The sequence below is a fragment of the Rhinichthys klamathensis genome, unplaced genomic scaffold, assembly GCF_029890125.1.
Source record: "Rhinichthys klamathensis goyatoka isolate OS25496 unplaced genomic scaffold, OSU_Roscu_1.1 h1tg000004l_1, whole genome shotgun sequence".
In the NCBI taxonomy this organism is placed as follows: Eukaryota; Metazoa; Chordata; class Actinopteri; order Cypriniformes; family Leuciscidae; genus Rhinichthys; species Rhinichthys klamathensis.
In genome coordinates this window covers 6831452-6859401 of record NW_026606557.1, presented here as the reverse complement: position 1 = coordinate 6859401, position 27950 = coordinate 6831452, and the positions used below count along the sequence as shown (strand labels likewise).

At 38.1% G+C, this 27950-nt stretch overlaps 1 protein-coding gene across 1 annotated transcript; it reads left to right on the top strand.

Moving 5' to 3' along the window:
* Positions 1-620: 620 nt before the first annotated feature.
* Positions 621-26986, top strand: tyk2 (tyrosine kinase 2). Its single transcript, XM_056252653.1, has 24 exons — positions 621-774; positions 9314-9513; positions 9598-9721; positions 10988-11126; positions 11403-11566; positions 12404-12782; positions 12857-13012; positions 13090-13247; positions 13338-13452; positions 14248-14431; positions 14571-14689; positions 18422-18589; positions 18665-18752; positions 18907-19034; positions 19665-19800; positions 20242-20393; positions 20469-20619; positions 22476-22570; positions 22658-22850; positions 23073-23191; positions 23293-23465; positions 24225-24342; positions 26308-26418; positions 26525-26986. Exons 2-24 carry the CDS (start codon positions 9339-9341, stop codon positions 26666-26668), a joined length of 3489 nt encoding a protein of 1162 aa, XP_056108628.1. The 5' UTR covers positions 621-774; positions 9314-9338; the 3' UTR covers positions 26669-26986.
* Positions 26987-27950: the final 964 nt, after the last annotated feature.

The following is a 27950-nucleotide window of genomic DNA, read 5'->3' as shown; positions in this document are numbered from 1 at the left end:
TTATGATCAAATATACTGTATATTTTGTATAAATTGTACATTGTGAGACTAACCAACTAAACAACCCCCTCCCAAAAATGTTTTTATGGTGAATATTATTTTTGTGGTGGGGACCCCCCCCATATTCAATTCAACTCAACTCAAGCACTTATATATATACATATATATATATATATATATATATGTGTGTGTGTGTGTGTGTGTGTGTGTGTGTGTGTGTGTGTGTGTGTGTGTGTGTGTGTGTGTGTGTGTGTTGTTGGTGTTGGTGTTGTGTTTGTATTTTTAAATAAACAAATATTTTTTATTGTATTTTCATTCTTTTTAAAAATTAATTTAGTTTATATTAGTAGGTCTATTGAATAAAAGTGATGCACTATACTTAAATATTTAATTATGTGTGTGTGTTTAGAGTAAAATAGACATTCTATGATTTATCCGAACTCTTAATTTGAAGAGCTGATGGACGCAAACAGAAAATATATAATATGTTGGCTGTGTCTCAATACCTTACGACCTGCCTACACGGACAGCATGTTATTCGCGTTTGACACGCCCCTCTCGTTTGCCCATCGTTTCTAAGTAGGCAGCTCAGCTCACTAGGCTTCGAAGGTTTCGAAGGCTTGCTTACAGTATCTGACGCCGATACTTGTAACAGGTCACGAAGTGAGACTGAAGAATACGCAAAATGTCTGTTGTGCGCGTCAGTGGCTGAAGATGTGAATCCTGTAATAGGAGGACAACTAAACTGAAATAAACACCGTCATTCATCTGCCTGTAAGTAAATGCTACCTCATAAACAGTTTTCAATACTTTTTACCCATTATTTAATTTTTAATATTTAAAGGAGATCAAGAAGTTGCCCATCAGGGCTATCTGAAACAGGAAGTAGCTGATATGTTTTTTTTTTTTTTTAAAGAAGGTTGTTTGTCGACACTTTGCGCCTACATACTATGACAGTAAACACATTCGTGCGTTTAGTATTAGTAATATGTGGCATTTGTCGACATGACCTGTCAGTTTTTTTTTAATCTAAGAGCACAATGTTCCGAGAACTGCCAACCCCGGCCATTACATCAGTAAAGCATGCCATATTAATAGTAATGGGCAGAAGCACTGTTATAGATTTCAGACTTTTTGACGGACCCCCAAATACGGTAATCTCCTTGTGAGGACCCCCTTCCTAAAATATAAAGACAGCTATGTGTTTTTTATAATATAAAATATAAAGTCCCATTTTATACTCTACGAAAAAAAAATTGTAAAAATATAAAGACAACGTGTTGTTTGTAAAAAAAAAAAAAACTAAAAAAAAAAAGTATTTCTTATTATATTGTCACTGAGTGTAGGCCTATCTTAGCTCTGCCAGCTATTAATGTTAGGCTACATTTACATTAAATTTACATTGCAAATGCAGTCTTTTATCCACAGTGACTTACATTGATTTCAAGGTACACATTTTTACTATAGTTTTTGTTTTGCTTGGTAAATCGAACCCATGACTGTTCCAAACGCAGTCATCTTCTGTTTGAGCTACAGGAAATTTTATGTCAGATCTTTAAATCTGAAGAGAAACATTTTCACCTCAATTCAAACGTAGCCTGTTAATATCGTCACAATAAATGTGTTATATTTTTAAATATTTTATAGTTTTTAATGGAGAATATTACAGAAAAACTCTTCCTGAGCGTGTTTACATCACCGGGAAGGAGAGATGAACACAAAAATGCTTGTACACAATATATATTTTTTTAAATTTCATCATAAGCAGATTTGGTTTGTATCTTTTAGATATTCTTAAGGCTTGCAAAAGAAAAAATAATTAATATTAATGAAAAATAAATAACCCTTCTCATGATTTGGACCAGTCTTATAATTAAATAGTAATACTATCAAATAAATGTGATAAATGTATGTGTTATTAAAAATATTAAGTTACAGTCTTTAATCACTGTTTTTATCATCTGGTTTAAATTATATATATATATATATATATATATATATATATATATATATATATATATATATATAACAATTTTTTAACACAGATCCTATAGTATAGTAAAGTTTAAAAAACTAAGATTTTGTCTCCATAAAATTAGGGATGTACCGAAATGAAAATTCTGGGGCGCACCCAAAAATTCAGGATGCACTTGGTCGAAAACCAAAACTGAAAACAAATAATCAATTAGTAATCAATTCATTAATCAAACTTATAACTCAGTAAAAGTGAGTTGTACAAACATTTAAATGGCACATAAGGCATTTTTATATCAACTGTTTAATAACAGAATTGAATTCTCCTCCAGTTTGTTGGTGAAATATAAAAAAATGTTAACGACAATAAACTTGTTTTCAAGACCGATTTATCCAAACAGCATTAAATAATGAAGACATCACTTGCAGGTTAAGTAATAATGAATATGTAAGTGCATATATTTAGCAAAATGCTCTTCTTTAAGAGTTATTTTTCTAGCTAACGAATGAGTTTATGGACATTGTGTAGCTTTCTTGAGTTAAATGTACTGTTTAAAGGTGCAATGTGTAACATTTTTGAGTATCTATTAACAGAAATGCAAAATGACATCCATAACTATGTGTTCAGTGGTGTATAAAGAACTTAATAAACCGTAATGTTTTTATTACCTTAGAATGAGGCATTTATATCTACATAGGCGCGGGAATCCCCTTCTATGAAGGTCGCCATATTGTGATGTCATGTTTCTACCGTAGCCGACAGCGAACAAACAGCGCTACAGAGCGCGTTTCGTCACTACATTGAAAGAGAAGCCGCAGGAAGCTAGAAGAAGCTAGCCATAAACACCGTGAGTAGTGACTTTTCCCTTGTCAGTGGTGTAAATATGTAGTTGGATTGTTTCATGTAACTTAATTCTTCTCCCTCGCTGTGTTATGGCTTTGCTATGTGGGGATAAATGTGCTGGTTAAGTTCGTGAGACAGCTGATTAGTAGGCTACTCTTGTCATTGTCCGTAAAACAGTTACAGGAATCACCAACCCGTCGATCTTGGAAGCATTTTAAGTCGATCGAGTTTCCAAAATCAGAGGAAAAAAGCCTATTGTGTGTAGTAAATGGTGTCTAGGGGAGGCGCGCGCGCTGTTACAATCACGTCATTTTTGCCGCAAGCACCTTTGGGCTCATGCGGACGCGTCGAGTATAAACAAGGCTTAACGCTTTAACCAGTTCAGCCACAGTAACAGCTCATATTAGCCAGCTAAACGTTTACTACCCTGTTAGAAAAAATATATAGTTGTATAGTTTCATGTGGTTCTTCTCCTTCGCTGTATTATGGGTTTGCTATGTGGGGAGACTGTGCTGGTTACGTTCGTGAGACAATCAGCTGATTACTATTATTATATTATGTATTAAGACCCTTGATCCTCACCTGAAACTTTATCCATGATGTGGTTTATAATGGACTGTGGTACAGAAACTTGGCTTACTCTGGCTATTCTCTGCTGTCTCAGACGACGATGTTTGTCCCGTTTTAGCCACCGTAGCTTCTTCGAAAGGGAGGGGTGAGCGGTGGGCTGAGCCCTTAGTGCAACTCGCAACCGAACCGCTAGATGTCGCTAAAAGTCACACACTGCACCTTTAAGTGACATTAGCCTACAAGCTGTTTTATTGACGTCTTTCCTCGGTTGAAACACTGATTGAGCGAATACATGAGACAGGATTCATTTTAGTAAGTTGTATTGTACCTTTCAACATACCTTCTGCTGTTGTTCACCCATGTTTATTTCTTGCTGCAACTACTAGTAGTAAAGAGGAAGAAATGATCAGGCAACATGAGCAATATCATCTGTTTTTGCTCTATTTTGCCAACAAAAATAGCTCTAAAAAGCCACAACAGAGCCGTTGTGCAACTCTGAGCAACATGCTGTGGTGTTTTGTTACTGCTGTGGTTTAAATCCTGGTCCTGGGGACCCACTGCTCTGCACATTTTGTCTGTCTCTCTTATCTGACAGACTCAGTTCAATGGGGAATTAGCAAAGGGTACATGCAATGGTAACTTCAAGGAAGTCATTTTATCGTTTATGGTCATGTGATCCAGGGTTGCGAAACCTCGCAATTCATTTTAAAACTGGATGACAGGAGAGTTCGAGTTGGCGTATAAACAGAATACGTCGAGTTGTTTTGTTTGTGATATGTTACACACATTTTTTCATACATTTCATTGCTCTTTCATTGCTCCCTTCTTCAAGTGCATTCCAAATGGCTACGTTACGACACACAAGTGCGATGCTAACTCCAAAGTCCCCACTTCTGGCCTTCAGAGTGAGTAGGGCATAGGGATGCTCACTTGCTCTGTTTGGAATTCACCCCAGTTCATGGAGCTCTCTCCTAACGAGCTGATAGTCTGAATCAGGTCAGTCAGGTGTGTTAAAGTCCTCGTGTAGTGAATCTTTTCATCTCTTAAAACTCATCTTTGATCACCAAAATTACATATGTAAATGGTTTTTCCTTGAAAAAAATGCCTCCATGCCTCAAAATAGCTTGAATGTAACTCCTTGCCTAATTTATACTCGAGTCTATGAATATGCAAATTAGCCCTGCCTCCACTCACTCACACCTCAGAGATTGTATCACTGATGATCACACGTTGACCTGATTGGTTACAGGGTAGTTTGTGACGTCAGAAACACTAGTGATTTCAAACCGCGCTTTTGAGACTGTCTTTGGTTCACTGCAGTTTTAAAGGTCCCGTTCTTCGTGATCCCATGTTTCAAACTTTAGTTAGTGTGTAATGTTGTTGTTGTTAGAGTATAAATAATATCTGTAAAATTATAAAGCTCGAAAGTTCAATGCCAAGCGAGATATTTTATTTAACAGAAGTCGCCTACATCGAACGGCCCGTTTGGACTACATCCCTCTACTTCCTTCTTTAATGACGTCAGTAGAAGAGTTTTTTGGATACATACAAGCAGATGACTGTGTCTGATGACCTGTTCCATCTCTATACAGCACTCTCACTCTGTAGGCATTATTGTCCGACTCGAAATGAACACCGCTACTGAGAGTTTCTGATATTATCATCATTCCGTGAGATGAAATTGTCCTGGCGAGCTCATGAAGCTCCGCCCCCTGTGCCGGCAGCAGCAGCTTATTTGCATTTAAAGGGCACACTAAAACAGCGCGTTTTTCTGAGCCCCAAAAAATGACAATTTAAACATGCTGTAAAAAATGATCTGTTGGGTATTTTGAGCTGAAACTTCACATACACATTCTGGGGACATCAGAGACTTATTTTACATCTTGTGAAAAGGGGCATAATACGGGACCTTTAAGGAGAAAATGCTCAGCAACGGTGATAACTTATTAATTTGCACATGGTTTGTCTTAAAGCGTATTAAAAACACCACATGGACATATAAACAACGTTAAAAACTTGATTTTCACCACAGGGAGACTTTAAATAAGGGAGACATACAAAATGTGCTGAGAGGTGGGTCCCCCATGACCAGGATTAAAAACCACTGTGTTGCTGAATGAATTCACATTTTTGAATGAATTGGTTGAGGTAATATTTCAATGACTCATTAATAAAGATAGTAAGTGCGTTCGATTGAAGTGGCGCTGCGCAGACCGATCAGTCTATGACATCAACGTACCGTATGTCATATAATGTACATGTTGTACATGTAAATGTACACATATAACGTTACGTAATGTTGATGTCATAGACTGATCGGTCTGCACAGCGCCGAATCAAGCCGAACACACTTAGTCACTTGCATCATTCCTGAATTAATCAGCCGTTTGTATTAAGTTGTTTGTGTTTGTACATAGAACAGATGTGTATGTATGTTTATGTTTGTACAGGGAGCAGGTGTGTGTGTGTTTGTGTATGTGTGTACATGTTTTTCTATCCGAATGGGGACTTGAATGTACACACAGACTCATGGGGACTCGTGTCACTGTGGGGACCTGGATTGAGGTCCCCATGAGGAAACAAGCTTATAAATGATACAGAATTTTTTCAAAATCTTAAAATGCAGGAAGTTTTGTGTGATGGGTAGGTTTAGCGGTAGGGTTAGTGTAAGGGGATAGAATATACAGTTTGTACAGTATAAAAACAATTACGTCTATGGAGTCTCCACAAAGATAGTAAACCAGATAGTAAACTCTCGTCTCAGGCCCACAAGGAAGTAATGGAATAGTCGAATAAAGTCGTTATTTTTGTTGTTTTTCCACACAAAAAGTATTCTCGTCGCTTGATAAACTTATAGTGGAGCTACTGTAGGCACATGAAATATTTAAACATTTTCTTCAATGACTCTCTGGGCCGTCAAGTTTCATTCCCTTAGGAAGCCTATGGAGGAGTGATCCACCTCTCAGATTTAATCAAAAATATCTTTAATTTGTGTTCCGAAGATGAACGAAGGTCTTACGGGGTTGGTACAGCATGAGGGTGAGTAATTAATGACTTAATTTTCATTTTTGGGTGAACTATCCCTTTAAAGGTGACAATTATGCCCCTTATGACAAGATGTAATATAAATCTATGGTGTCCCCAGAATGTGTCTCTGTGAAATTTCCGCTCAAAATACCCCACCTGTTTTCTAATCTAGAGTGTCTCGCTCCTGCACTTCAGGTGTATAAACATACATACATTTCAGAGAAGTTCCTCCTTCTCACATCAGACTGCAAATGATAAAACCATATGACATTCCTTTGCAATGTCGGCTGAAAGTCAATGAAAATCAAAAATTTCCACAACAGATTAAACTTACCTGGCTGGAACTTTTGTCACTTTGTCCGAAATCGCATACTGTTTGAGTAGGTACCACATTTGAATTTGAACTTACGTTGCGACCGTTAAAAAGGTTTGTTCTATATAGTAAGATTGTGGGTAGTATGAATGAAATTTAGTTGTACTACATCCGCCATATTGTTACTGTCACATTGTCACCAGCGTCAGTTGTGTTGCTTCACTGCCATTCATAAATCCTCTGCCGTGGCCTCATGGGATAGTAAAGTGTCCATCGTATGCACACTTCAGAATCTCACCGGAAGAAGTAGGTCATCCGGATACTTTTTCCCTACTGTTTTTCAAATACTATGCATTCGGACATCTCTGTTGGTGTACTGTTTATCACATACTGTATAGTAGGGAAGTATTCGATTTTGTATGCAGCATTTGATTGGCTTGTTCAGGTCAGGTGTGTTTGATTCGGGTTGGAGCCAAACCTTTGTCCCTTTCGCAATGTCATCTCTTCTTTATAATCTCTCCCCTCCAGCCAACTGTCACTCACTTGAGATTGCAGTAATTAGCAAACGACAATGATCCAACAATCAAATCCCAAAATCAAGACCCGTCCTACTTTTTTTCTCATTCGAGAAGTTGTGTCAGTTGTCACAATAGAGAAGAAAAGACTATCACAATTTCTGTTTCATGCCAACTTTGATCTAATATTTTTTTCCTCTTTCTTCTTTTTCTGTGCCGTACTTTAGTGAGTCACTCTTTGATATTTTTATTACTGTAAACTCAGTACTAAAAATAAGGTTGACAGTACCTGGATTTTGGTACTACCAAATATCGGGTATATCCTGTACCCACTGATAGACGGCTGCTTTCAAACGCTCTTGTTCGTGTTTGTTTGAGCACTCTCTGACCGTCACAGGTTTCAATTTACAGTGAGCTTTTACAAGCGTTGAGCATTGTAGCCAATCACAATCATATCTGTTGAGCGTGTGAACGCAGTGGTCTATCAGATGTGCTAGTAGGTAAGCTAGTCAGAATCCAGGTTTTGTTTTGTTGAACACGAGTCATACACTCGCAAATCCTTTCATTATAACCAACAAAGAGTAAACTCGATGTAAATAAGAGATTCATTGTACAATTAAGCCAACTATTTTTATTAGCATAACTGTTTTCGCTGCAGAATTCAGTGAGCTTGTGCTTGACAGCCTTAGCCTTGACAGCTCTTCTCTTGCTTTCTGTTTATTACCCATTCACATTCTGAATACCAGTTTAGTTTGTCATGCTGATAAGCACACTGGAAAGTTTATGGATTGACAACCGAATTTAAATGCACCATTGAATCGGAAACTACAATGATTGACAGCTTGATACCCAACGGACGTGACAAAATGGGTATACTTCAGTTTTTGCAAAATTGTACTGGTATTGGTATAGACAACTGAAATTTTGGTACTGACAAGCCTAGTATATTATTGTGCCTAATATGTGCTGTCACACCCACTGGAGCCTCATCAGAATGCCATGCATGTGCTGGATACCTCCTGAGCAAGTCATGTTCAGAGAATAAGTTGCTATGGCTACTTACATACTCTGAAAATGTGTCCTCGTCTCAAAACATATCTCTATTTATAGGCTATTGTAATTTTCTGCTCGACTGGCGCTTAAGACAACACAACCTTGTTTCTGCAGCGACTGTCAGCATGCTTCAATAACAACATCTGACATGTTTACATTTTACGTAGCGTGAGAAAATTACATGCAAAATCAGATTAGAGCAGTCAGACTGAAACCGATTTCCAGAAATGCGATTTGAAAAGGATTTCAAACCACATATGAATGTAGCTTTTTTGCTTGAAAAATGTAATCTGAATGTACATGTTGTTAAATTAAAATACATTTTTGAGGGTTAATGCTTAAGTTGATGTTACAATTATGCTATTTTTAGAGTAATTAAAGGGGTCATCGGATGCCCATTTTCCACAAGTTGGGATGATTCTTTAGGGTCTTCATGTAAAGTTTGTAACATACTTTGGTTAAAATTCCTCAATGGTTGTGTAAAACAACACCCTTCTACCTCCTCATAAAAAGCTCTGTTCACAGCGACCTGTCTCTTTAAATGATGATGAGCAACTGCTCACCCCACCCCTCTCTTCCATGGGGGGTGTTGACACAAGACACATAAAGTCCTGCCTTGGTGGACAGTATACAAATGCTGAGGGCGGAAATATGCTAATACGGGACAGTCCGTCAGCGGTCGTGGGCGGAGCATGAGCAATATTACATCATATTGCTCAGAAAATCCAAACGGCTTGATTATTGAGAGTGTTTAGGCTTTTTGAGGATTAAAAAAAAGGAGTGAATGGATTTCTTACATTGTATGGTGGTTGTGTCCACACACTGCAAAGACACATTTATATGCAAACACCATATAAAAGTGAATTTTGCATCCGATGACCCCTTTAAATATAAACGTGTTGAAACTGGTATAAACATTTCGAAACCATATGGATACAAAGAATTTCTAAAAACCAGGCACACGTGTTTTAAACTAAAACTTGTTTTTATCATCTACACTCTTGCATGTCTTTGAAGCGGGTGTTGGAAGAAGCAGTGTATAATGTCTAGACGAGGACGTCCAAGAAGATCCAGAGCAGGGACGTCCACAGGACAGTGTGAGGGTCCTGGGGTCCATGTGTTTCTCTTCTGGACCAAAGAGAAAGAGCGCTGCCTGTCTTACAAGGAGGGTGAGGTGACGGCTGAAGATCTCACCATCGATGCAGCAAAGGCTGTGGGTAGGTGTGGGTGCCAGTAAGTGCTTGAGTTTCCTTTTCTTGTTTTTGGTCTTGGCGATCTAAAATATTTTCTTTCTCCCTCAGGGATCACTCCTGTCTGTCATGCCTTGTTTGCTCTCTATGACCCTGCATCCTCGTGTTGGTACAGTCCAAATCACAAATTTAATGCGGAAAACCAGTCTGGCCTGTTGGTGCATTTCCGAATGAGGTGAATATGAGACTGTGTGTGCATGTGTTGAGATCAATGCAATGGTAAGCGCACAAATGTGCATGATGTAATGGTGTAATCAGTGGTTCCCAAACGCTTTAGAGTGGCGTACCCCCTAGGGCATTTAACATCTTCATGTGTACACCCTCTTTTTCCACTTAAGCCGCTGTTCCACCGCAGGAACTTTCCCCAAAAACTAGGGACTTTGGGGGTGGCACTCGGTTTCAACTGCAGGGACGAGGGTCTAATGAAGTTACGGGTAAAAATTTCCCCCTCAGAAAGTCCCTGCTCGCGAGGTAGGCTTAATACTTTTTCAAAGTTCAGCAACTTTCGGGGGTGGGACTTGCTGAACATACCTTTAGACCGCGATGGAAACGCAGACAGCAACAGCCCTGGGGAAAACAAAGTTCCTGAGAGAAATTGTTCCGGGTAATCTTGGTGGAAATGCGGCTTTAGACTGCAGTCACACCTTTTAAGAACATGCAAATATTAAGGGAAAATATTTTCTCCTTTAAATTGATTTTCAGGCGCAATTTTTACCTTTATAAAGGCAAAGTTTTTCTAACCATATTAAATGTACCGGTACGTATGTGTCATGCTTTATGTCAAATTCTTAAAATTCCATTAATATAATTATTAATATAATAAATACAGCAATAAATTAAACTAAATCAATAATTTCAATCAAGTGAAACATTATCAACAAAAGCATTCTTGCATAGACTGCATCTAGATGTATTGTTTAATGCAATTACAATGGCATAAATAATGTTATGAGATAATTAGGGCTGTCATGATTTCTCGATTAAATTCGAGTACTCTATTTAAAAAAGTCCTCTTTTGCAATTTGCCTGTATCAAGTAACCGGCAGAATCCCGGAAGTGGCACATTCCATGGACAAGAATCAATGAACCGAATCATTAGACCATTTTCAAAGGATGCATGATATATTACAACCATTTAAAAATCATTATATATCTTGGTGCTTTTCTGAAATCACAAAGGCTGCGATTCAGTTAAATAAATATATGCGCTGCGGATTTAATATATATGCACTTTATTAATTTGCATGCGTGTATTTCATGCATTCATCCATTCAGTCTTTAAGGAATCAAGTGGCTGTATTCATGAATGAGTCATTGAATCATTGACTCTCCTGATTTGTTCAAAGCCTCAGGTTCTTTCACTGAAGAAACATCTCTGTCACGCGTTCCCCAGTTTAAGAACCACTGGTGTAAATCATCAATTAATGTTGTTGCTTTGTAGATTTTACTTCCGTAACTGGCATGGATTAGCTGAAAAGGAACCGGTAGTGACTCGTCATGCGTTACGAATCGGATCTGGAGCAGAGCAGGTGACGTCTCCTTTCCTGGAGATGACGTCCTTGGAATACCTCTTTGCTCAGGTGATTTTTACAGTCACTCAAAATAATTGAAAGAGATTCACTCTCATTGCCTTTGAGATATTTCTTTCTAGTTTGAACAGAAGAGATGAAAAAAACATGTAATAAAATAAAATGTAATTTCCCCATAAAAATAACACAAAAATTATCTTTTTTTTTTAAATTAATTGTGTTTTGCTGGGGTTTTCGTCTAACCAATGTCCAAAATTTCTTCATATATTGTCCATATTTACCAAAAGATATGGTGTTTTAAGTTGTATGTTTTGATTCTCTTACCAGGCGAAATATGATTTTGTGAATGACTTGACATGTTTGGATGCAGTGAAGGGAGAGGAAGAGATCAGTCGCTTTAAGAATGAGTGTCTGGGTATGGCTGTGCTCCACCTCTCTTACACGGCCCTGCAGACTGGCTCTTCTCTACAGGATGTGGCCAAGCAGACCAGGTGTGGGCTTCAGTTCTCTTCACTGTTCAGAGGAAGATCCGAAAGCTGTTTTAAAGAGGAAGTTAAATAAAAGACACAAGACATTGAAGAATGTTACAAAAACAGCAGATAGTCTTTAAAGGGGTCCCATTGTACATAATTCGACTTTTTTTCCACTGTGTCCACGCATTATGTTAGTAAAGTATTTTTTTTCTTTTTCCACCCTCTCATTTTTTGCTACTGTGCCTTGGGGACTTCTAAGTGAATGCCCTCATTGCACATGCATTGAAATACAGTGCTTTCCTGCAGTCACTCACAAGCTACAGGTTTGCTATCAAATACAGTTTTTAAACTGCCCCATCCTTCAAATATGCTACAAACCACGAAGGTAGTAGAAAAAATGACCAGGCAAATCTTTGTTTATTTTCAAATGAAATTCATAGCTGTATGTGCTACACACAGCAACACGATTCTGAACAATGAATAGCCATTGCTGATGGGTAAAAGTGGACGGTCATGTGTCTAAATGTCTTCATCTAATGTCAGAAAGTTGCAGAAATACAGAAAGAGACATTTTTACAGCATAGTTCCAATAAGTAGCTAGTCTTTTATTCACTGGGGAGTAAATTACAATGTTTTAGTACATCTATGAAACAACAAACTCTTATTTTAAAAGGTCGAGGAAAATGTCCTTAATTCCTCATGATATGAATTTCTTTAAATCTGTTGTTCAATTAAATAATTGAATGACATTAATTGAAGCACTTTCAAATGTGCATTTCTAAATCATTTGCTAATAGCCATTACAACATAGACAATTATTCAAGCATGTTGACATGTTTATGCTCCATCCTTCAGCTTTCTCCGATGCATCCCTCAATCTTTTTCCCGACACATTGCCCGGAACAACTTCCTGACAAGGTTCCGTATTCGGCGTGTGTTTGAGAAGTTTGTGAGCAGTTTCCAGCAGCACACAGTAGGCATGGGGAAGCTTGGATCGCAAGAGGTCATGTACAAGTATCTGTCTACGCTGGAGCGTCTGGCTCCTCATTTTGGCGTCGAGACCTTCCCTGTGTTTCATCTTGACCTGAGACCTGATGGAGATGGCAGCGGGTCGTGCCTCATTGCCTCCCGAACACAAACACCCTCTAGGGAAACCGTAAAAGCTGAACCTACTTATGAGATCAAGGTTTCTGGATCAACTGGCATATGGTGGAGGAAGTTATCAGCACAAAGGGTAAGTTGATACAGTTGCTATTTGACCTTCTTCTCTACTATGGCTGTACTTTTCAAATTAGTCACATTTTCCAGGTTAATGACTACATTCATGATCAGAGCGGAGAGACACAGTCATGTGATGAACAGGAAATGGACAACTGGAACACCTTCTGTGACTTCCCTGAGATCTCTCTGATAGCCATTCGGGGCGTAAATGTCAGCATCAGTCGACAAGACAACATGTCAATGGTAAACAGTCTGGTATTAGTTTCGATCTTTTGTGTTTTGTATAATGTGTGTCCCACCTACATATATTTGTGTTCCAGGAAATGCATTTGGGCTCCAGTCTTCAGGCTCGCTCTCTGGTTTCACTGCTTGATGGGTATTTCCGCCTTACAACCGATGCACATCATTACCTTTGTCACGAAGTGGCTCCGCCCAGAGTGGTTCTCAGTGAGACCAATGACCTGCACGGTCCCATACTGTACGTCACTCGCATTTCCACATGCAGTCAGTGCGGCCATGTGGCCTTCTTCCATTTTATTGACGTGTTCACTCTTTTCCCCAATGCTAGGGATGAGTTTGTGCTCCAAAAACTAAAGAAAGAACCAGAGGAGGGAGCGTTTATCGTGCGCTGGAGTGTTTTGGATTACCATCGAATAATCCTGGCATCTCTGAGTCGGACAAAGGTAATTCTTTAGATAGGGGATTCTTTGCCGCCTTTTGTCCTTAGCCCATCCCACACCTTTTTTCCTACGGAGTGTATTATTACTTTTGAAGCTTCCAATTTGTTTCCTGGCAGATGATAAAACATGCACAAAAAAAACCCATAGAGACCATAATATACAGAACATACAATATACTGTACATAAAATATACAATGTAGAATTTCAAATGTAAAAGGAATGAATTATACTAATTCAATAAGTTATTAAATGATCAATTATTATGCAGTAGATTGGGTGTGGTGCTTTTGGGTGTTATTGAACACTTGACTTCAAAAGTCTCACAAATAATTAGTTTTTCAGTTGCTTAAGTCAGCTTGAAATGGAAATTCACCCTCTCTATTTTATAAATGCATGTTATAGATCTTATTGTAAACAAGTCACCCATACATAGGTTTCGTTTTTCACCTCGTAATGCACAATCAAAATGTCATAACTGGACCTTCCGGTGAAAATGAACTATCCAAGTCACTATACAGAGTGAAAAAGATTATTGAACGGAAAAAGTAGGGCAGACTTCTCTCTGGTGACGTATACAGGACTTCTCCAATCTTTTAATTCGATAAACCTCCACCCCTGCAAACTCACTTTTGAGAGCAACTGCAACATCTCAAAATCCAGTGCATAGAACCAAGTCTCTGGGCTACTTTTTTCTTTAAATAATCTGTTTCACTTGGATGCACGTCACAATACAGAAGAGAACATCTGTCGTTTCATCGCTACTTCTTAATCAATTCTGCTTGACTTTAATTCTGGCAGGAAGGAGAAAATCCAATATACAAACAGTTCCGAATTACACACAAGGGCTCCTTGTTCAAACTGGAAGGCTGGGATCAAGAGTTCATCAGCATAAAGGCGCTCACCATTAGTTTAAAGACCTCCGTGCTGAAGTCTGGAGAAGACAGTTTCACTTTGAAGAAGTGCTGCCTGCCCAGACCAGGAGGTGTGTGTGTGTTTTCAGCTTGGCAGACTTTACAGTCTGAGTCACCCTGGAGTGAATTTCTGATTAGGAAAAATTCCACAGAGGTCTTATCACTTGGTGAGTCATCCTGTTAACGTTTTTTTTTATTGTTGCATTGCAGAGTTATCAAACCTTCTCGTAATGAGAAAGGGTGCAAACAGTAGCATTAAAACTGTCTCTGATTCCCTCAACCTGAGCCAACTGAGGTTTCATCAAATTAAGGACAAGGAGATTACAAAGGTATGTGATTGTACACAATCAGTCGCCTACTTATCCTCACGAGCACCAAACCATTGATAAGGACATTTTCATGCATTCCACTTGGGCAGATTGTACTGATGAACTGATTGCACTGATAAAATGAAAGCAGACACTTCCTTGTATATCAAACATGTAGTTTGTCATATTGTCAACTATGCACTTTTGACCTGGAGGATCTTTCCGAAATAAACATGCCTCACAGGAAGATTCTGATATTTAAAAGGCCCCCTCAAATCAAAATGTTTAAAGTTTTTTAGCTTTTAGTGTGAATATGTTAGGCTCAAGGTTATGAATAAGCTGGTGTGTTCCAAAACAATGACAAAATTCACATTTAGGATATATAAGCATTCAAAACTTAGTCTCTCACTTCCGGTAAAATGGATCACGGATTTGAATGACATCACCGCGGACTCTTCATCAGCCTCTGTCCAATCGAATGCTCTCTAGAATCTAAAGCTCCGCCCCCTATGCTATAAATACCACCTGGCCAAAGCAACCGTTCACACGTCACAGAGCAAAATGGGTTGGAGATGTGAGTTTGGTTGCTCAAACGCTCGAGTTTTATTCCGTTTTCCAACTACGTTGGTTAAGAATGAAATGGCTAGGATTTATTCACACGTCTACTATTGAATCCAACGTTTCATCAGCGCTCGGATTCGCTTCCACGGTGCTGTCAAGTACGACTTGCAGTTTGTGAGGTAAACTAAACGCTCTTGGCTATTTGAAAAGGGGGAGGAGCCGTTCAATATGTCCCGCCGCCGTAGCTTCCTGTTACAATGGAAATTACGTCAACGCATCATGCAAAGCTGCGCGTTCCGAGGCACTTCAGTGGGCCTTTAATGACACTTAATGAACAACCTTTACAACATATTTTTTAGCATCCAGTAATTAACAAACGTACAGTTTAATTAGAAATATTTGAGTTACTTGAGTACCATATTTGAGTTACTGTGTGGAAACAACTACAAAACCAACCTACAGTCATTATGCACATTACAAAAGAGAGCAATCAGAATCATTAATAACGTTGGATATCGGGAACAGACAAATGTACGGTGGCCGAGAGAGCTCAACGCGCTGCAACTGAAGAAAACACATGCAAATAGAAGAAAACACATGCAAATACAACAAAACGCGTGCAAATAAAAAGTTTCACAACACATGTGTGCTCCAAATACTCACAACACCACCAAATACAGAAACGCGCTGCAAATAACACAGACCACAACGGAAATGTTTCCAGGGGCAACATGACATCATGACTTTGCGTAAACATACACGCCACTTTCAATTCAAGTGGCGTGTTATCTATACGCATTTTGAAATATCCGCGTGTATGTCCACGCCGAAATCTTTTGCGTGTATGTCTACGCCATTAAATGTCCGAGTGATTCCGCGTGTATGTGTACGCCGTTAGATGTCCGAGCGAAACGAAGCAAAATCTATATCTACATCTGTGGAGCGATAATTCTTTTCCTAGGATGGTAGGATAAGACTCATAAATGGTATTAACCCCAGTGACGGGTAGGTTTAGGGACGGGGTTGGGGTAGGTCATATATTTATATATGCATAATACAGTAATATAACGTTAAGTCAAAGGCGTTGATAAACACGCTGAAAAGCGATTATGCGTGTTGATAGCACGCCAAAAATGGAAATACGAATTGGCGTGTCATACATACGCCATTTCATGAGATCAGTCTGCCAGGGGAACCAAATAAGTGACGAACCCGGCTGGGACGTGCTGGACGTCCATAAATCTATGCGTGCTGGTGCTTACAGGTTAAAATTATACCTTATTTATTTATTTGTGCAAAACATACAGAGATTAAATTTTTTTATGACATACAACTTGTATACAATGTACAAAATGTATTAACAATATGTTCAATGTCATCAGAATACAAATGAGAAAAGAACAATGAGCTGGAAACTAAAATAAATAAATAAAGATAAAGAAGAAAAACATGAAGGAAAGATATTTATCTTTACATCAGTTACACTGTACAAATTGTTTCATGTTATGTTTAAATTTTCATAAAGAAAAATTTCGTAAGAAATGTTAGGTAATGTAGGGTCCAGAATTTTAAAGTTGAGACACACAGATATATAACGCATATTTTAAAAGCTTTTTTGTAAACTAAAAATAAAAATGTATTTGCATCCGTTATGTGAACAGCATTATATTTCTGTCGTAAGACCAGCTGATGGACACCGTGCTGCGTTGTCATGGGAACATCCCAGGTGTAAATAATGAGGAAATTACGTTCTGTATTTGGAGCACACGTGTGTTGTGAAACTGTGAAGATGTTTTTTTCTATTTGCCCGCGTGTTTTTCTATTTGCATGTGTTTGCTTCAGTTGCAGCGCCTTGAGCTGTCTCGGCCACCGTACAAATGTATTATTCTTAAAGTCACATATATTGAAGTTCACTGATATGGTTAAATTGAAGACGGCACAAGTCATGTTCAAAGGAAGAAATAATCGACTTCCGGGAAATCTACAAAAAATGTTTATGGAAAGGCAGGGTGGGTATAGCTTGAGGGAAGAATTCAACTTTAAAAAGCTTCAAATAAGAACAACTCTAAAAAGTATGTGCATCACTGTTTGTGGGGCGAGGTTGTGGAATGGTTTGGAACAGGTGTTAAAACATTGTACAAACATTAAACAGTTATATAAAAACACTTTATTAAAAGGATATGAAGAGGAACAGAGGTGATTGTGAGTGTGGGTTATAATACTGATTGCATTGGGATATGTGAATATAGGGTGAAGGGTTGTTTGGTGCAAAATGTAAAAGTTGGTTTGGTGTTAAAAATGATGCTATCTTTGTTATCTTGCTATGAATATAAAAGGATATATTTTGAGTTATATAAGGGGTGGGAAAAATAATAAGCTTCTGCTTCATCCCGCTCCTTTTCTCCTTTTATAGATATATATATTTTTTTTTTCTTTTTTTGCTATGTTGCAACATAGTTATTGTATTTTTATTAGGGCTGTCAAATGATTAATCGTGATTAATCACATCCAAAATAAAAGTTTTTTTTACATAATATATGTGGGTGCACTGTGTATAATTATTTTATATATATAAATACATTCACATGCTTGTATATATTTAAGAAATATTTTCATGTATATACTGTATATAGATTTATATATAATTTATATTATATATAAATATAAATATTTTATATATAAATTATATTTTTTTCTTAAATATACATGCATGTGTGTGTATTTATATATATATGTATACAAAATAAATATACACAGTGCACCCACATATATTATGTAAAAAAAACTTTTATTTTGGATGTGATTAATCACGATTAATCATTTGACAGCCCTAATTTTTATATACAATATGTTTTATTGTTTAAAATCAAATAAATAAATCAAATAAATAAATAAACTGCACAAAAAATATATTGTATAATACACAAAAAAAAACTTAAGTTAACTTTAAAAATGATTCTTCACTGACATTGTTTTCAAGTACAGTCATTTTATTAGTGGCAGAATATTTAGTTGTGTTAGAAATTACATCACGATTGAGGGATAGTCGTAATTTGTTCTCAAATTTATGCAAATAGTTTTCAAAAATAAAATATAAAAAATGTGAACTTCATGTAAGAAAAAAGTCAAGCCCTGGCTCATAAAATACCCATAATTGACGAAACACCTGTTGACCTTTTCTAATGGATACAGGAGCAGCATCTGGGACGAGGCACCAGGACCAACATTTACTCAGGCTGGCTGAAGATACACGGCTCACTGGAGGATGACCCCAACGAATTCAATAACAATCACCGCAACGTAAAAGGCATCCGGGTCGTCCTTAAATTTCTGGACCAGAGCCATAAGGACATAGCGCTAGTAAGAGTTGTCTGGTTGGGAATTGTACGATTAAAAACAATGGCAAAAGCATGATGTCGTCTCATTTTTGTCTAGGCATTCTTTGAGACGGCTAGTCTCATGAGTCAGGTGTCACACTGTCATCTGGTCTTTGTGCATGGCGTTTCAGTCAAGGGATCTGAGAGTGAGTGGTGTGCCCTTTTTAACTTCCTCTTCAAAGGGCGCATGTGTCGTCATAGCTGTTTTTTTGTTGAGCTCCTTTTTTATGCACAATCTGTACTTTTTTACCATCCGTCATACACATGTATCTGTTGACTGGACTGTTTTTATTTGAACAGACATCATGGTGGAGGAGTTTGTGGAGTTCGGCCCATTAGATGTGTTCCTGCACAGAGAGAAGGGTCGTGTCACTCCTCAGTGGAAGTTTACTGTTGCTAAACAGCTCGCCAGTGCTCTTTGCTATCTTGTGAGTGTTGAATTCAATATGCGACTTGCTTGCATCCATAATTGACAAAAATAAATCACTCTGATTATTCGAAATTATTAGTCTGTGTTAGAACGAATAACACGAATACTATCCGATTTCACCCCAAAACACAAGAAAAAAAAACGTGGCCTGTTTGTCGTGGGGACATTTATATACGTAACAAAAACTTTTAATGAAATTTTGAATTTAGAATCATATCAAGTCATATTACACCCCTAAATATTATCAAAAGAAATAGTTTTTGCATAAATAAAGGACATTTTCATGCATTTTACATGAACATGCTTTTTAACAATATTGACAAATATGTCCAATTCTCATTGCTGCGATTTGAAAAAATGCTTTAAAATGTTAATTTGTAAACCTTTTAAGAAATTACAGATATTACACATCAAAATCACAAGAAAAATTGTTTTTAGAAATTGTGTTTGAATTAAGGAAGTTGAAGCTTATATTTCGGAAATGTTTTGCATTGTATCGTTATTGATCAGACCAGTTAACATTACTGTAATGTAAATGAAGTTAAAATTGTTAATGCATAGCTAGCCTTGGATTATCCCTATGTTTTTTTTTTTTTGTGAGATTGACCCATCACATTGTTCTTCACAGGAGACAAAGCGCTTGGTCCATGGTAATGTCTGTGGGAAGAATATTCTGGTGGTCAGGAAGGGTTTGGAGGAGGGCTCATCCCCTTTTGTGAAGCTCAGTGACCCAGGCATTTCTCTCTCGGCTCTGTCTCGTGGAGGTAACCAACAACTGTGTTATTATTCACACATAATGTACATCGAGTTGAGTACATCCTGTCCTTCTCTATCTGTGTCATTTCTCTAGTTACTTTACTCCGCTTGTCACTACTGTTTACTTCATCAGATTCTCTCATGGTTGATAGAACAGGAAGCTACAAACCAACCACTTCCTAATGGTGATGCTCACTTCCTTTAGTCTAGCACGTTTTTGAATGTCAAGGATGATCACATAAACAGCACTGAAGCAGCTGTCCAGAATAAACAGTGACAGAAACCCTAAGTATTAAACCGTTTATGATCCCACCCTAGCAATGAATTAGCAACACACTAAACCTACCCAGCTCATAATAAGATCAGAATGGCAGGGTTTGCAGAGGAAAGAACCGCTCACGTTTACTCCAGAAAATGTCTGTCTGATATGTTTGTGTTTTCATGTGCAGAGCGCGTGGAGAGAATCCCGTGGATCGCCCCGGAGTGTATCGCCGACGGGGCCCGTATAGGAAGCGCTGCCGACCAGTGGAGCTTTGGAGCAACTCTGTTGGAAATCTGCAACAACGGAGATCTTCCTATCAGTGGCAGCACACTGCCTGAGGTACGGCTTCCTCTAGCTGTGTACCTGACAACCCACACTCTCAACGTTTGCTCACAAGCTCTCCTCTGTCTACAGAAAGAGCGATTCTATGAGACGCAGAGCCGCCTGGCGGTGCCGTCATCGCAAGAGCTGGCCAGCTTTATCAGCATTTGTCTGACTTACGACTCTGCCGCACGGCCGTCATTCCGGACCATTCTGAGAGAGCTAACGGAGATTCAGATTAAAAGTGAGCTTTTAACGCAGTGAAATCATGCATGCTGTGGGGTTTTCTATTTATTGTATTTATCATTAAAGCCAGTTTGCCACTGTCGGGCCAAACCGTTTTCGCTGCTTAAAGGTGAACTAAGTAACTTTTTTTTACCTTAACCGAACAGCTTTGGAGTCATTGTAATGTTTATATTACTGATTTCGTGTTGAATGGTGGTCGTCTCGCACCCCCCTGGTGCCTGTGAGCCGCAAGCCTCAGTGTTAGGAAGTATCTTGTGATATCAGGTCTCGCGAGGTAATGAATTGCTTTACGGCAAAAAACAGATCTGATAAAATTCTGATAAAATGAGCATCAAAGAGAAATAACCTGGCGCTGTATACATGTGGTGTTCGAGGCGCACATACAATACAGACTGCCGACAGTTAAACAGGGCGCGCGCAGCTCTTAAAGGGGCCATACCTTATTTCCACTCGTTACAGCGTCCATCCTACTGAACAGGTACCGGTGTACAGGGGGAGGGGATCCGGCCGTGAGTGCGAGCCATCTCTGCGTGAGTGCTATTCACGACAGTACAAGTACTCCACAGCGACTCTAGGGGTCGCTGTTTGACAAAAACGGAATTCCTACTTAGTGCTGCTTTAACCGTTCCATTACGTGCCAAACCGGTCCAGCCTGTACGGATATGGATTCGAGCTCTTGGTAGTGCAAGAGTTTACAGATGTTACGCAATGTAAATAGTGAGCACGTTATGGATGATAATCGGATATTTCTATTATTAACTTGTGTTTACGTCACTCAAATAGCGCTCTTGGCCATCTACAGAGAAACAATGGACAAGTTGTGCCAAGGTCAGTTTGTAATCATGCTGTGCATTTCCAAGCTGAAGTGGAAATGTAACTGGAACCGTTCGCCCAGACGGAGAAAAGGCGGCTAAAGATGGTGTTGGATAGTTCACCCAAAATTTAGAATTCTGTCATCATTTACTCTTCCTCATTTCATTCCGAAAGCACAAAAGAAGATATTTTGAAAAATAGTTTGGTGGGGTTTTTTCTGTTCATACAGTAAAAGTCAATGGGGTCCAATGTTCTTGTGTTTCACAGAATTCAGAAAGTCATACAGGTTTGACATGTGGGTGAGCAAACATGACAGACATTTTTTTAAGGTAACACTAGGGACACAAGATGAACCGTATCTGTCAAACTCAAGTATAGTGTAAGACAAGTATAGTATTTAAAAAAAAAAAGTTAGGCCTATACAATATTTTAAGTTGTTGTTAAAGCCTAGATGTTATTATAGTTATGCTAATTAAAAGTAGAAAAAGTGTAGAGTTAAATCAGTAAGAAATATGTTAAAATAAAACAAAATTTTAACCAAAACAGACAGTTATTCTGAACAAAAGATCAGTTAAAATGAGCATTTCTGGTATTCGACCCAGTGTGTCCAAAAAGTTCATTTTTAAACCAAGAATTTTCATTTCAGTGCATCACTGTATTAGTATGATATCACTTTTTTTCTGATTAAAACGTTTTTCTATCCCATGTTACAAAAGGACTAAACAACACATTAAAATGTTTATGTCTTTGAAGCATGAAAAATGTAATCTGGAACTGATTTTTTTGTTGTTGTTGTTGTAAAGAATATTGATTTATTTTGTCAGCCATAATATTGTTTATCAAGCATAACAAATATCATTATCAATATCGACTAAAATGTAGATGTTGATGCATCCCTAGGTAATACTATTTTACTGAAATAATACTATATTCATTTTTTATAGTATTTGGATTGTAAAATGCCATGTTAAATATAAAAAAGTAAAAAAAACGTTTTGTTTGTGACTTCAGAAATTGTTATGCTATTCTCTTCCTCAAAAGATCCAGACATTTCATCCGAATGCGAGTCACTTCCAGACAGAGACCCCAGCATCTTTTACAAACGTTACCTAAAGAAGATCAGGGATCTGGGAGAGGTCAGTTTACGGTTTCTGTGTTCAGACTGTGTTCAGATCTTACCGTCATATGGCGGTTTCATATAATACTGTGTGACCTGCTTACAGGGACATTTTGGAAAGGTGATGCTGTACGTCTATGACCCTGCCAATGATGGAACTGGAGAATATGTGGCAGTGAAGGCCTTGAAACAAGAGACTGGAAGTAACCTTCACGATTCCTGGATGAAGGAGATCAAAATACTCAAATCACTTTACCACAACAATATTGTCAGATACAAGGGGTGTTGTACTGAACTGGGTGAGCAAAACTACTAATATGCATGCTTCAAATTCTAGGAAAATGGACTCATGGAGTCTTATCCAGTTTTTTGTGTCTAATAAAACCCTCTCTTGAATAACAACTCCACCTTCACTGACTATAGCAAGCAGCAAATCAGTGATTCAATAGGAAATATGTCATCTACTCGTGCAAAATGTGATGCCACACTCATAGTGTAGCATATGTGGTATTTTCTTTTAGGTGGACAGGTGGTACAATTAATCATGGAGTATCTTCCACTGGGAAGCCTCAGAGAGTACCTGCCTAAACACCGGTTGGGAATCGCACAAAGTCTCCTGTATGCACATCAGATCTGTTTGGTGAGGAATTCAGACCCATTAAAGTCATACTGAAGCTAACTGATAGTCCTCACTCTTCTAATTTGTCCCATGTTGTCCAATCTGTACTTCTGCACCCGTAGGGGATGGAGTATCTGCACTCCATGCGGTACGTCCACCGGGATTTGGCCGCACGGAATGTTTTGGTGGAGAATGAAGGTGTGGTTAAGATCGGGGACTTTGGCTTGACAAAGTACATTCCCGAAGGAGAGATCTACTATCGTGTCCGTGAGGACGGAGACAGTCCTGTGTTCTGGTAAGCAGTAATAGCTAGAGGCTTGGGGAGATGGATAATGTTCTCTAATGGTGATAACATCTTGAAGAATGCTTTTATCAATAAAACATGGTCTGCTAATGGATTTATGGACGTTATTAGACATAATGTGGTGTCACGCAGTGAAAGCATAAGTATGTTTGCTATCGATCGACACAGAGATCGTTAGAATAATCGAATGATTCCACAGAAAATAAAATAATTGAATAAGAATTTTTTTTTTGGGGCACACAAGGTTTATCTCCGGACTTTGGAATGTTAAAGTCTTCCTGTAGTCAATAATTGTATCCCTTAAACTCATCTTTGATCACCAAAATGACATATTTAAACCTAAAAAAAATTCTTAATGCCTTAAATAGCTTGAATGTAACTCTACACCCTTGCCTCATTTAGTACACACAGTTCTATGAATATGCAAATTAGCCCCGCCTCCACTCACTCACACCAGCTCAGAGATTGCATCGTTGACGTGATTGGTTACAGGGTAGTTTGTGACGTCAGAAACACCAGCGATTTCAAACCGTGTTTTTGAGACTGTCTTTGGTTCACTGCAGTTTTAAGGAGAGAATACTCAGCAATGGTGTTGACTTGTGAATTTACACATGGTTTGTCTTAAAGCATATTAAAAACACCACATAAGACATATAAATAACATTTAAAAAAAACTTGATTTAAATTCATCTCTGGGCTTAAAACAAACAGAGGACTTATTCCAAAACATGTCATTTCTTGGCTTTTTAGGTATGCCATAGAGTGCCTGAAGGAGAGCAAGTTTTCCTTTGCCTCTGATGTTTGGTCTTTCGCTGTGACCCTCTATGAGATTTTGACCAACTGTAATCATCGCCAAAGCCCTCCTTCGGTAAGTCTCGGTTTTATGTCAAGTTTTGTATTGTATTGTATTTTGTATTGTATTAAAAGTGCAATCAGTGCAATCATGTTCGGTTTTTACATAAAGAAATGAATGGCACAGTTTCCAAATACACTACTGTTCAAAAGTTTGGGGTCGGTAGAATTTTTTTTATGTTTTTGTAAAAAGTTTCTTCTGCTCACCAAGCCTGCATTTATTTGATCAAAAATACAATAAAAACAGTAATGTTGTGAACTATTATTACAATTTAAAATAATTGTTTTCTATTTTAATATATTTTGAAATGTAATTTATTCGTGTGATCAAAGCTGAATCTTCAGCATCATTCCTCCAGTCTTCAGTGTCGCATGATCCTTCAGAAATCACTCTAATATGATGATTTGCTGCTCAAGAAACATTTCTTGTTGTTGTTATTATCAACAATTTTAAAATTTCAATTTTATTGACGTGTATAGTATGAGACAGAGAAAAACTAGGGATGTACCGATATGAAAATTTTGGCCGATAACGATAATTCTTCATATTTGAAAGCCGATAACAGACATTTACATCGATAGTCTGGCGTTATAATTTATTTGCTTTTGGTGTACTGTGGAGTGGGTAAAACCGAACGATTCCTAGGACCATTTTTCCTGCAGACAAAATTCGCGCTGGCGCGACCACCACAACGTTGCGCAACATCAAATGGCAAGCGTAATGAAAGCGTAACGAAACTGCGCTACTCATTATATTGTGCTTCACGGACCGTTTATCAGTTCGGACCAGCAACATCTGTGCAGCGCGAGATCAAGCGACACTGTGCTAAGAGATTCAAATTTCTCCGTTATTAACCGTAGATCTCTATTAGATAAAACAGCGCTGACGTGGGAACCAGGAGAAACATTGTGCCGTGAATGAACATGGATTTAATGTTAAACTTCAAAATTCAAATATTATATAAATATATATTTAAATGTTATTTTTAATGTGATTACCAACACATTATTTGTTCATCCTTCAAAGATGACCCCCATTTATAAACCTGAAAGTTTCAAGATGTAGGAAAACTCAAACTTATTTAAAAATAGTTTTTCTTTTAATAAATAGGACATTTCTCTGGCATTTCTTTCTTTTTGCTGTATCGTATCGAACCGCACATTTTGTGAACTGTTACACCCCTAATGTATATATATATTCTCATTATTTTGTTATACACTTTTAAAACATTTTTATTTTTTATTTAAATGCCGGCCGGGTATTTTAAGTTGAGGTGCTATTTGTTTTTATATTAGACTTTTTTTTTTATTGACTTGCACTGAAGTCCAAAAGTGAAGATTTTATGTTATTTATTACTTGATTGTTCAAGCTACCTCACAGAAGTGCTCTGTTTGTTAACAGAGTTGTTGAATGTTAAAATAAGGTGAATTAAATAAAAAATAAGGAACATCCTGGATCTGTTTTTTCTCTCTTCTTTATTCTTTTTTTATGTATTATATAAGTATCGGATCAGGACTCGGTATCGGTAGATACTCAAAATCAAATGACTCGGACTCGAGGGCAAAAAAACCTGATCGGGACATCCCTAGTTTGTATGCGTACCGAACCGGAAGCCTCGTACCGAAACGGTTCAATAATTACGAATACATGTACCGTTACACTCCTAATTTACATATATCCGAGTCCTGATCGGGAGGTAACATCCGATTCCGATCGCCGCGTGATCGGGCCCGATTTCCGATCGCGTGATCGATCGGGACATCCCTAGGTAAAACTGTTTTTAAAGGCAGGCTAGCAGTTAGCGTTGACTCGCGCTAGCCTAGCACCGGCGACCTATGCAACTGGAACGACTGGATGAAAATTTTAGAAAACTGCCTCCACTGATAAATAACACTAAGGCTAACTTGGGAATGAGGCCCGATGTCCAAAATTCTGAACCCCCCCTTTAAGCTGATAGATGTATGACTTTGTTTTCCATAGAAATTCTTTGAGATGATGGGATTGGTCCATGGTCAGATGACTGTAGTTAAACTTATTAGCCTCCTGGAGAAAAACGAGAGATTGCCGTGCCCTCGGGACTGTCCCCGTGAGGTAGTGTGAAACTAAGCGGCACATATATTCATAAATACAAAAATTCTTACAAGTTTATTCGAACAACCTATGAATCGCAGCTTCATTGCCTGAATCCTTATTGCAGGTTTACTTACTGATGGAGCAATGCTGGGACTTCAACCCTGGGCAGCGTCCATCATTCAAATCCCTGGCTGATTCTCTTGAGGACATCCGGGGAACATACAGACTGCAACCGTCTGTGCAGCTCGCTCAGCTCAACCAAAGCTGACCTGACCTCTCTCTCTCTCTCTGCTGTTCTCACAGCCTGCAACCACAGCACTTCACTGTGAGCCTGACCACACTTGGCTGTTCATGTCATTGGCCCATATTTTAAGAAAAGAGGATGTTTTATACAAATGTTCTGTTTAAGGAAACCCACATACTATACCTCTTTTTCCACCGAAACTTTGTGCTGGAGTCAGCGCTCGGATCTGCAAACCTCCCCGGTGAGGTGAACAGTGACATAAAACTGTATACAGCTATTTATTTCAGATTGGATGGGGAAAATAAAGTGCTTAGCACAACTGCATGAGAAAAAATAGAAAAACTATTTTTTATATATATGGAGTGGAGCAATGGGAGGGGCTTGTTTATTTTGGGTCGGGATGTGCTTGTTTGGGTGTCAATTTTAAATATGAACAGTGTTTCTCAGAAATCGCTTACTGCACCTTTGTCTTGCTGTTAAACCGTAATTACCAAAGATTGCATAGTTGTGAACATTATTCATTCCTTAATCAAGGTAACTTTATTGTGTAAATACTCTGAGGTATTTTTGCTTGCTTTCTGCTTTTATTGTTAGAAAGCAAAGACTGTGACTTTTGGAAGGCCTTAAGAATATGAATTTACATGTTTACAGTACGATATAAATGCCGCTTTGAATGTTTTTCTTTTTTATTTATAATTTTTCCTTTTTTTCAAATGTGCAATTCTACTCATATTTTATGGCCTTTTGTACACCATCTTGTGTGAAATGCTATTGTCTTAATTGTCCCACTGAATGTATCTATAAAAACTCTTTTAATAAATGTAATTATTTAAAGTGTATACCAAAAATAAAAAAATTTGGGATGCATCTTGCTTTTAATAACTGGATCCTTTTGGATTTTCATTCAATCAGAAAGAGTTAGTCAAATTGATCTATTTTGTAAATGCCTGCAGATCTTGTGAAGGATTCATCCATGAATATGTTTTTGCTTCTTCTTTTGACCCTGTAATCAAAATCGCCTCTCTCTGGCGACGTATGCTCGACTTCTCCTGGTCCACTTAAACCACAACTGTGTGCAAGCTTATGTTCATTTTAAATGCAATGCTCACATCTAAAAAAAAATTCAGTCAACTAATGCTGCATAAAACTGACTCTGCAACCTGCAACGTTTTTTCAATAATCCGATATCACAATATGGAAGAAAAGATCTGTTGCTACTTCCATTTCAGCGTGACTTTGATGGTGCGCAGATGCGAGACCTGGTACTTTAGGCCAGCTCTTGATACCATGACAAGTTACAAACCTA

Coding starts and splice junctions, on each gene's coding strand:
- tyk2 (XM_056252653.1), top strand. CDS start 9,339: ATGTCTAGACGAGGACGTCCAAGAAGATCCAGAGCAGGGACGTCCACA. Junction 9,514..9,597: donor CGATGCAGCAAAGGCTGTGG/GTAGGTGTGGGT, acceptor TTTCTCCCTCAG/GGATCACTCCTGTCTGTCAT. Junction 23,466..24,224: donor GGAGACAGTCCTGTGTTCTG/GTAAGCAGTAAT, acceptor TTGGCTTTTTAG/GTATGCCATAGAGTGCCTGA.